This window comes from Brachypodium distachyon, chromosome 3 (genome assembly GCF_000005505.3).
Source record: "Brachypodium distachyon strain Bd21 chromosome 3, Brachypodium_distachyon_v3.0, whole genome shotgun sequence".
NCBI lineage: Eukaryota > Viridiplantae > Streptophyta > Magnoliopsida > Poales > Poaceae > Brachypodium > Brachypodium distachyon.
This window is the reverse complement of record NC_016133.3, coordinates 49,907,387-49,918,818: the sequence shown is the minus strand read 5'-3', so window position 1 is coordinate 49,918,818 and position 11,432 is coordinate 49,907,387. Positions and strand designations below refer to the sequence as shown.

General features: G+C 45.1%; 1 protein-coding gene across 2 annotated transcripts; it reads right to left on the bottom strand.

Annotated features, from left to right (window-relative positions):
• Nucleotides 1-7,514: 7,514 nt before the first annotated feature.
• Nucleotides 7,515-11,432, bottom strand: LOC100828115 (receptor kinase-like protein Xa21). 2 transcript variants are annotated; one of them, XM_010237400.3, is made up of 3 exons: nt 11,190-11,432; nt 8,259-10,880; nt 7,515-8,161 (listed from the first exon to the last, which is right to left on the bottom strand). In XM_010237400.3, exons 1-3 carry the CDS (start codon nt 11,221-11,223, stop codon nt 7,773-7,775), a joined length of 3,045 nt encoding a protein of 1,014 aa, XP_010235702.1. In that variant the 5' UTR covers nt 11,224-11,432; the 3' UTR covers nt 7,515-7,772. The 2 variants fall into 2 exon arrangements, with proteins under 2 accessions (XP_010235702.1, XP_024316996.1); XM_024461228.1 differs by having other exon boundaries at nt 8,259-9,203; nt 11,190-11,430.

Below are 11,432 nucleotides of genomic sequence, written 5' to 3'. Positions count from 1 at the left end.
GTACATCTGGTACATGCTTATTTTTGGGTGATTCTTTAGTACTTTGGTCTTCTAAGAAACAAAGTTCTGTTGCACAGTCTACTGCTGAAAGTGAATATGTAGCTGCTGCTTGCTGTTGCTCACAGATTTTATGGATAATAGCTACAATGAAAGATTATGGGGTTATTTTAGAAAGTGTACCACTTTATTGTGATAACACTAGTGCTATATGTATTGCTAAAAACCCAGTGCAACATTCTAGAACTAAGCACATAGATATAAGATATCATTTTCTTAGAGATCATGTTGAAAAAGAAAATGTTGTGCTCAACTTTATAGATACCGAACGTCAATTGGCAGACATTTTTACTAAACCATTGGATTCTTCTCGGTTTGCTTTTCTTCGAGGTGAACTTGGAGTAATCAAACCATACGGGATGGTTTGAGGGGGAGTTTGTTCTTCGTGTACGATACTTGCTTCTTTTTCGTTCTTTTATCTTTAATAAATAAAAAATCTGAAAAAGTAATGAGCATTGTATTCCATCCTGAAATGACATTTTTACAACCACGTTTATGTTTTGAGGACATTGTCATTTTATATGTATGCTCGTATGAAATAGTCTATCACATGACTTCTAATACGAATGATAACTTGAACTAAATCTTGTCATGGTTAAACTTTGTTAGCTATTTTGGTTTTGGATACTTAATTACTAGCAATGATGAAAATATAATGGTATCAAGGTTCCAAATATACAAAGACACGTGGTGTCAAGCAATTTTTACTAAATAAATATGCCAATGTCGCACTACATCTTCACGAGACTGCTTACCATTGCACTTTGGTATGAACTTGGAGGTTGCTGTGTTTATTGAAACCTTTGTCTTAAGCTTCTGATTGCTTATCATTGCTTTAAGCTTCTGATTGTTAATCATTGTACTCTGGACATAGGCTTGGCATGGTGGTTTAAATATAGGCTTGGCAAGGTTGAATTGACTTGGCATATAAATTCAATGAAAATAAATATTATGCTTTTATAAAGTGCTTTGTTTCATGTAATGTGCTGCAAGTTATTTTGTATTCAAGTATTGATGTAGTTGACAAGGGGAGACCATGTCTTGCAATAAATCGTAACAATACTTGATTGTTAGTCATGTGTAGATTACATCATACTTATATACATGTCGAGTACAACTACTTTTTACATGACTTGGATGCACAATTATCATGTTCATGATGTTTCATAATGCTCATTACAAGAAAAAAAAATCGCTTTTAGTTTAAAAAAATTGAAGCGGGGGAAATATTTTTGTGTGGTTTTGATGAAATTCATTGTCAAAGGGGGAGAGATTTCAACACATATACATACCATATTTTACCTTTTATTGGTGTTCTTTTATTGGTGTTTCTCCAACTTTTTGATGTTTTTCATTTTCTTTTCAAAACCTTGAAAATCTGAGAGTTAAGTGAATGTGTATGCCAATCAATGTTCAATGTCTAATGTTGTTAATGAAAGGTTGCCAATGTTTTCATCAAGGGGGAGATTGTGAAATCATATGTGATGTGTAACATTGGCAAGTGTTTTAGATGAAACATTGATGTGGATACTTTGGATAATATGGATATTTAAGTGATGACATGTATCTTGTTTGGACTTAGTGCTTTGCTAGTGGTGTGCTGATCCATTAGTTTCTTATGTGAAAACATGGCGTGAGTTGTGTGGAACTTACCCTGAGTCAAGTCGTGGACTTGTGCTCGTACTGGTTATTTGTGTGTTCGCTTTCAGGTGTTGCCGGAGCTAGAGGAACGTGGTCGATGACGGGATCGAGGGACGAAGCTTGGGAGAAGCTGAGGTCGAGGATCAAGGTCATGCGGGACGTTTGTGCGAAGGAACAATGGAAGTGAAGGCTACGATGATCCGGAAGAGCACCGGTTTGTCGTATGTTGTTTATACCGGAGATGTACGGTATTGGAGATATTCGATACGTGATGGTCGAGTTTTGAAGACATCACAAGAAGAGTTGATGGCATGAAGTGACATCGAGGTGAAGATATGTAGGTCCAGCCGTGGCTGGATAAGAGCTGTTTAAAGATTAAACAGTAGCGTCATTAAGATGGCGTCGGATGGAAAATTGATCCACATGAAAGTTGTGCGCGTCGTCGAGACGAACAACTTTGCTTTTGGAGTCATCTCAATCCGAGGTCGTATGCGGGCCCCACGGGCAAAATACTGACCGGGACAGAGGAATCCGTGTTGGATTCGGATTCAGTTTAGGGTTGCGAATTTTCCCTTATAAATAGAGGGCATCCTAGCTAGGGTTTTAGCAAGGACGTGAGGGAACTCAAAGCTTTGGATCTAGATCAATTCTTGGAGAGTTCTTGGATGCATGGTTGCATCTTTTGTAATCGATCGACATCGTTGCAATAAAGAGATTCGTTGGCGGTGTCATCTCTGTTCTTTTCGGATCTTCGTGAAATCTTCGTGCTAGATCTTTCTAATACTTTGGTGCAGGTTCATCACAAGTTCATAATACTTTGCTTCAGGTTTATCACGAGATCAAGAGAAGATTGCGATTAATTCATCTTTCTTGTTATTCCTCGAAATTGGTTTTAGATTAATCCTCGTAACTTTCTGTCAGCTGTTACTATTTTGATCATATCTTTTGATTGGTAAGTCCGATTGAGCTGATTCTTGTTGGGTTGGTTAGATAATTTTAATATCTTTCTTTTCCATACTCATACGTATTTTTTGGTTCATCCAATCAAAAGTTACGACTGTTTTACTATCACGGACAGAAAGGTGATTTAGGGTTTGAACTTTCGGGAAAAGTTTTAATTTGCTTCCGCGCAATCATTCACCCCCCCTCTGATTGCCTATCTCGATCTCACAAAACCTCCTCGGCCCCCGCCTCCACCGCCGACGCCACCACCACGACAGTCGTCCCCACCACAAAACCACCACCGCGGCCATCCCCACTGCCGTCACCGCCCCTGCCGAGGTAAGGGTTAGGGTTAGGTTTAATTTTTTGTTAAATGGGCTCAAATTATGGTTCAGTTTGAGGAATTTGGTGTTAAATTGGTTCAATTAGATCAATTTGCTGATGTTTAGTGGTAAAATATGGTTCAATTTGATTAATTTGCCGCTAAATGGGTTGCTTAGTGTCAAATTATGGTTTAATTTGATTAATTTGCTATGGATTTGTTTGCTGAAATATGATTGAATTTGATCCCGACCATCGTGTCGGTTGATATAAGGAATGTGGGCCCGGCCATCGTGCCGGGTCGTTGAGAAGGGTCCGGCCATCGTGCCGAGGGGGTATATGTGGGTGGGAGTTTTTTTTTATGCAGGTATAAAATTCGAGTAGACTCATTTGTTGTTTTACAGCAATGGTCGTGCCAAAATTTTCTTGTTTTACAGCATAGGTCATGCCGAATTTTTCTGTTTTTCAAAAATTACTTTTATAAGTGTTGGATAGGAACCTCAGGCTTGCGTTGAAGTGGTGCCTGAGCAGCCACCGGTTGTGGAGGGAGAAGTCGAAGATGAAGGGGGGGCATCTTCCTCGGGTTCGGAAATTGCCATGAGCGAAGAAGGAGCTGAGGAGCAGCTGCTCCTTGAAGATGCAGCTAACGAGGAAGCAGCCCAGGGTGCGACGTCTCAGGCTACGGAGTCAACTACTCCGTCGAAGTCCAAGCGGGGGCGAACAAGGTGCCGACGGAGTCGTGGGTCGTTACCAAGCTAAATAAAGAAAACTACCCGAAGGAACCGGTGGAGGCTGCAGAAAGATTCTCGAACACATGCAACGCCATCGTACGGGTACGTGCTCGGATCTATCAAAGATGGAGCGACGTCCCGGAAGCTGTGAAGCAGGACTGTTATGAGGCGGCATGGAAGCGGTTCGTGCCTGCCAATGATGAGATCAGGAGACGGTTGGAGTGGCGGATGCACCAAGTCATGAGGAAGGGCCAGAGCACGTGGCAATATAACTGCAGGAAGCTCATCGGCAAAGACTGGAAGACAGAGGTTAACAAGCACTGGAAGGGGATCTCATAGGAGGACTGGGAGAGGTTCAAGGTGTGGGTCAGGTCAGATGAATTCAAGGCCATCCAAAAATGGTACAAGCTTCGTGAGAAGGCCCTTCGACCACCGCCTCGGCAGTCGTGGACGCCCCGGAAAGGAGAAGGTGTGGGCGAAGGAGGACGCCGCATTGGGCCAAGCCGGTATACAGCTGAGGATCCCAACTTTGCTTCGCGGTGAGCACTCCAGCAAATGGCTGCGGTCGTCCATGACCGCAAATCAGTGGGCGGGCCTAGAGCCTATGTCAGAGAAGCAAGAAGCTGCACTCGTAAGGCCTCGTCCTGACATCTTCTTTTATCGGTTGGGCTTCTTATACTCACATATAAGATTAACACCGAGCATGTTGCTTTTTGTATACAGGGTGCAATGGCAGAGTAGGAGTCGGATGGCTCCCACTCGTCTATCAACCAATAGTGAGATGATGCCATCAGCTACGCTCTGCAACGAAATGAGCACGGGGGCCATATGCGAGGTGTCGGTTCCGAGCCCTTTCGCAGGCAGATGGTGAAAGAGCAATGTTCACGCTAACGCAGAAGGGCGTCCAGCAAAGAACAGAGCTCAGAGGAATTAGATGAGAAGATCCGAGTGTTGGCGAGGGCGGAGCTCAGGAAGCTCATGCGGCATGCAAGGGACCAGCGTGACATCGACAACTTCATTGATCACGGGGTTTTTCCGCCGGCGCCCATCCAACCAACCCCAACCACACCGGATCCGTCCCCACTACCCAATAAGAGCACCTCATGCTCCGGCACCGAGTGCCAGCTTGACCCGCTTGGGCCACCCGACAAGGACCTCACGGTAAGCGTCTTCCCGTGCTACAAAAAATAGTGAAATACCACTATCATGCTCCAATCTATTAATGATGTTGTCATGTTTGTCATGCGCAGAAGGGCGTCAAATGCCGGCTACACATGCCGACGGTGGGGAATCCTCTGGGCGCGTGCGGGTTGCTGATGCTGCGTACGGCTGTGGTGCACCATGTGACCCTGCGAGACGACATGGTCAGGGTGCAGGTGGACTCCGTGCTCAAGGGCTTCGAGGACGAACCGGTCCCTTATCCTCCGCACGAAGAGGCGACGACCCTAAGGGATTGCGTCAACTCCTACCTCATCTGGCCTAGGAGGTTGGTGGTCCTCGCTACGGAGCCGTCTCCATCTCTGTCGCCCCACCTTGGTCTGTCTCCACCCGCCCGGCGCCTGACGTCTCCATCGCCACTTGGCACCTCACCCGGTCCTTTGGACTACAAGCCCGCGGAACGAGACTTCTCACCTGCGGTGGAGTGCAGCGACGACAATGCAGGCAAAAATCCTCTGTCGCCGCCCAAACCTGAAGCCCCGAAGCCATCCGCACCAAGACCCGTCCCTCGGAGAGCCACAGCACAATCGGCCCCGTTGGAGCACCGTCCGAGTGCCCCTGCTGGGATGCAGGTCCCCCAGAAACAGGACGGTTCCGATTTCCTGAGACGCAGGAAAAACAAAAGGGGGACAGGCGGCAAGGCAAGAAAGGGCTCCTCCAAGGAGGGGAAAGAGTTGTCTTCTACGGGAAGACAACCAAAGACCGCGCCGCAGATAGAAGGAATTTGGAAAGAGCGACCAGACATTCTGAAGATGCCCACCCACCCCCGTGTTGGAGATAGATTGCCTGATGGGTCTTATTTCGTGGACAGGCGATTCTCCTAATTTTTGTTGTTCCACCCCGGACAACCGATGGTGTCCCAGGATGACCTGTATCGCCTGCCACGGGAGATGCAAGAGCTCCATGAAAAATACATGAATGTGGCATCATCAGGCGCAGACCTAACAAATCTGGAAATTAGGGTTCGAGTGCCAAAGCATTATGGCTTCTTCGACTCCAATACGGGGGAAATTCAGAAGGAAAATGACGTTACCTTCGGCATTGACTTTCTCGACTTGTTTCACCTTTTCAACCGCAAGTGCCTCGACAACGCCATATTAAGACTGTGGTGTGTACACTACACGAGGGAGGCCTATAGGATGAAGCAATATGGGATTGCCGTCGCCGACCCCTTTCTCTTCAACGCCACTTTGCTTGGTCCAGACCCATTGTTGGCCGAAAGTAGAAGGTTGACGATTGAATACCTCACTCCATTCATGTTGAAGCACAAAGACAATCGTTTTGTATTGATATTGTACCATCTACAGTAAGTTGTTTTCAATTCGCGTGAATACATAAATCTTTTTCCGTCGGAAGACTTGCTTGCTATATTATTTGGCTAATACAATGTGCGTCCCATTGTGAAACAGCGGCCATGGGTGACAATCGCCATCTGCCTCGATATGGGAGGGGTCACATATTTTGATCCACTGCGACGCAAGGGGAATGAACCACAATATGTCATCGACGCAACCTATCGCGACGCGGTGAAGTGGTACGGGATGACTAGCTTCAGCCGCAATCCTGACGCTCCCCTCAGGCACACTTTCAACTTCCCCTGCGAGCAACAGCCTGAAGGATCCGTCTACTGTGGTTACTACTGCGCACACACTATTCAGCAGATGATTAACGACTTCAAGCCGAAGGGGAAGAAGACCTTCGAAGAAGTGAGGAATTGGTTTCTAGCCAACACCGAGTTAGGGCACAACTCAGAAATTCTCGTGTACGAGACCCAGAAGGACATCGGTGAAATCCTCAACAAGGAGGTCCTCAAATCGAGCGGGGATTACTACGGCGGCAGGATTGTCGCCAAAAGTGGCTAAATTGTGTGGAATACTTTTATTTGTGGCTCATTCTTTCAAACACTTTGTATAGATGCATGCGACTTGAATGTTTAAGTCGTGTGGAACTTTGTAATATATTTGCTGCTATTCTGTTTCTTTGGTGTTGTATATTGTGTTGTTGTATTCCTGCTATTATCTGTGATGTGCTGTATTCCTGCTATTTCTGTGCTATAGGAATATTTATTTTTATAAATAATTTTTTTTTCGGGAAAAAATAGTGCCAGTGGCAGTTATAAACCACCGCCACTGCTATACTCCACGCACTGGAAAGGTTCTAGTGGCGGTGGCCACAGACCGCCACTGGAAATGTCCAGTGGCGGGTACTTCGTCCGCCACTGTTGTACTCCACGCACTTTTCGGGTGGTGCCGAAGGAATTTACCAGTGACGGTTTGTAGGTCTTCGGTGGCGGGTATTTTACCCGCCATTGGTGATCTCAGCGCAGCAGTGGCGGGTATTTTACCCGTCACCGGTGCTAAAACCTCCAGTGACACAGAATTGGTGGCGGGCGTGATCACCGCCACCAACCCCATTTTTTGACCGTCACTGGAGGGATTTTCTGGAGTAGTGGGATTCGGAACGATAGATGATTACAATTTGAAGGTCTCTTCAAGAACATCTCCATCTAAATATTTAGGGTCCATGCCCTGAGTAGGATCATAGAAATATGTACTAATAATTAAATTAATCTTTTCCACGAAGATCGTTATTGCCAAACAGAGGAAGAGCAACATATAGATGCTTTTTTCTTAAAAGTTAGCAGGAGAGCTGCTAAGATTCCATTAAGAAGAATAAGCCGATGGCAAAGTACAAAAAGGAGAAACCCCACCAGAGAGATCCGGCGAAGAGACTCAAACGAAAATAAAGGCCCTGCCACCAGGAAGACGGCCGGAAAAATAAAAGAAGAAGAACAATCAGCCTGGGTCAAAACGGCAACATATAGATGCTGCAGATGTAGTTGTGACTCTGAGTAACTGGAAACTATAATGAAATATTCTTCTTTTCTTTCCTCTCAATATATGACGCCTTGATTGCTTGGATCTTGCTAGCTGTTTCTCTCATGTTCGCTCTTTCGTTCGGGAGTGGGCGAGTGCACGAGAGTGCTACTTGCAGGAGGGACACCAAGCACTGGTGAACCGGATCCTCCGATACCACGCTTGCTTCAGCAAATTCCTTGCATTCTTCCTTGAGATGAACATCAATAACATCAGGTATTTGCTGTGGAAAGTTGCTACACACAAAGTTAACGATATCCAGTCCATCCTTGAATATAGGATCTGTTGGCCTTTTCCCGGTTAACATCTCCAGCAGCACTATTCCGAAACTATATACATCCCCAGAAATAGATATACGGGCTCCTCCTGCGTACTCTGAAATATTGTATGCACAGCAAGTTACTTTCTAACCATCATGTTTTTTAAGGAAAAGAAAAGAGATAACTGAGAATATAGGAGAGAGCAAATTTACCTGGTGGGATATACCCTATGGTTCCTTTGACACCAATTGAGCTAGTCGAGCCTGCTGGTCTGGGCCTAGAATCAAGAAAAACCCTCGCAATGCCAAAGTCTCCCAAATGAGCAACCATGTCATCATCAAGAAGGATATTGCTGGGCTTAACATCACAATGGATGATGGGGTTTTCGCTGTCGTTGTGTAAATAGTCCAATGCATCAGCTATGTTGACAGCTATGGATATTCTTTGAGTTAGAGTAAGATTCTTATGAGCATTGTCATCCCCCTTGTTTTTTTCATCTCCCTTGTGATGAAGCCACATGTCCAAGTTCCCTTTGGGCATGAAATCATAAATTAGGGCCCTGAAAGGATTGCCGTTGCTATCAACAGTAGAACATGCAGTTATGATGGAAAGAAGATTCCGATGTTGAATACTTCTCAGTGCTTCACACTCGGACATAAAACTTCTCTCCGCGCCTCGCATCTCAAGGTCAAAAACCTTCACTGCAACTTCCATCTTATTCTGCACCAACTTTCCTTTGTACACTGTACCATAGCTTCCTTTCCCAATCAGGTTAGCATCGGAGAAATTCCATGTTGCTTCAACCAGATCATTGTAAGAAACTTTAGGGAAGTGCTCACCCAAAGGAGCATGTGATTCATATGTTCTTCTTGACATTTTTCTCTCCAGGAGTAGGAAGTAGACCAATAATATGAGCGACATGAAGCCAAATATTGGGATTAAAACCCTGATCAAGTAATATCGTATCTTATTTCTCTGAGAAGCAGCTGGGCATGAGGGCATATGCAACTCGGGCACTCCTCCACAAAGCCCCGAATTTCCACCAAGCGAAACTGCTGAGGCATTTCCAAACACTCCTTTTGTTGGGATTACTCCTTGGAGTTGATTGTAAGACAGGTCTAACTTGCTGAGAGGTTGAAGACTTGCTGGGACGGTGCCTGATAAATCATTATGGGAAAGGCTGAGCGTGGTCAAGCTCATAAGGTCACCGAAAGAGGTCGGAATATGACCCGTGAGATTATTGTGATCCATTTGGATGGTTGCCAGGCTTTGACATTGACTCAGATCATTAGGTATTTCTCCGGTAAGTTTGTTAGATGAAAGATTCAGCATACGGAGTTCTTTAAGCCCACTAATTTCTGGAGGTATTTCACCTTGGAGGTTATTGTAGCTAAGGTCCATGCTTGAAAGTCGTGTAAGTTCTCCCAAGATGGGATGTATGGGACCTTCAAACTCATTTTTTGCTAAAGAAAGTAATGTTAGTTTTGAAAGGTTGCCAAAAGAGGGTGGAATGGACCCGACGAAGCTATTTCCTTCGAGATCTAGAGATTGTAGATTTTTCAGACTTGTGACCCATCCTTCAATTGAACCAAAGAGACTATTGTTGCTTAGACTCAAATCGATTAATCCACCAAGGTTTCCTAGGCTTGGAGGAACTATTCCTGATAGATCGTTTCCATTCAGTTGTAGATGTGCGAATTCAGTAGAAAAGTTACCGATCAAATCGGGTATGGCTCCTTGAAGCTGATTATTACCTAATAAGAGCATTTCTAGTGATCTACAGTTTGTTAGTCCATAAAAGGATTCCCAGCTTTGTCCATTCCTTATTTCAAGCTTATTAGACTCGAGAATAAGCTGGGTTAGGTTTAATAGCTTTCCAAAATCAGGGATTTCTCCAACGAAACTATTATGTCCTAAATCTATCACTTGTAGCCCTGATGCATTGCCTAGCGAAGCTGGGATAGGACCTTTAAGCATGCTACCGCCCAAGGTAAGAGATTGGAGTTTAGGGAGGGTATCACCAATGTCAAGTGGTAATTCCATTTCTAGCATATTGAAATATCCATCTAACACCTGAAGAGATGTCAGATTAAAGATTGGCGGTGGTATGGGGCCTGACAGACTATTGCCACCAAAGCCCAAGGTGAGCATATTGGACAATTTCCCAAGTTCACCAGGAATGCTTCCCACTAGTTGATTTTCTTGAGCGCTAAGTAATAGTAGCTGGGTTGCGTTGCTGAAGGTTGGTGGGATGACCCCGTTCAGGTTATTATAGGAAAAATCTACAGCACGTAAACTGTAAAGCGAACCTATTTCCGCAGGGATTGGACCTTCTAGCATGTTTTTAGAAAGATCCAGGACCCGTAGGTTTGAACAATTTACGAGTGAGTCAGGGATTATCATCCCCCGCAGTGAATTTGAGTGCAGGTCAAGGAGCACCAGCTCATGGAACTGATTCAGAGAAGGCAACTGGCCGGAGAAGCCATTGTGGGACAAATTAAGGTACTGAAGGAACGTTATGTTCCCAAGTGAGAGGGTGATTTGACCGGACAATCTTTGACCACCGAGTAGCAGACCCACTACGCGACCTGGATACGATGGGTCGCACATAACACCATTCCAGTTGCAGTAGTGGGTGCTTCGGTTCCAGGATTTTAAGGCTTGTGTTGGATCATTGGTGACCTTTTTGAAATGGAGCAGTGATAGGATGTCTGTGATGTTCGCATGCACCGTTGCGCACTGGACATCGCCAGCTCCATAAGACAGCAGCAGAAACGCCAGTAGAACAAGCATCTTGAGTTTCACGGGTTGATCGGACATGAGCCCCGTGTTACCTACAAAAATATAAGGCACATAAATGATATTTCCTACAACTTTGTACTAAATGTCCGACACTTGTTATACTCCTATGTCAGATGAATTAGCGAGTTATCATGTCCATCAGGGGAGCTACAGCCTATAGGGCGTCAGTGACAAAGCACTGCAAAACGTATGGTACTGCCGAATTCACCTACGATCCAGGCAACGCATGTGCTTACAGCTGAAGTTTACTTAAGGCTCTGCTAGCAGTCAAAAGGAAAAAAACACCAAGTAGTTTCCTACTATGTCACAGCAGATAATTGTGAGAAGAGACAATAGTATACCTCTGCTCGGCGGCAGGAGCGCACAAGACGCCATCTTCAGCAGGTTCCCATTGCCGGTGGTTTGTACTTAGATTTCAATGCTCAGCTGGCTCAGGCCCAGGGGTTTAAATGCAGGTTCTACAGTAAATTTGTGCCACATACTTACATTGCCAGCACTCACGCTTTATCTTAGCTTGACCGCCGGCAGCCTAGAGCTCGGTCCTCGGCTACCGGGCGGTTAAACAAACCTTCCGCTGCTACTTG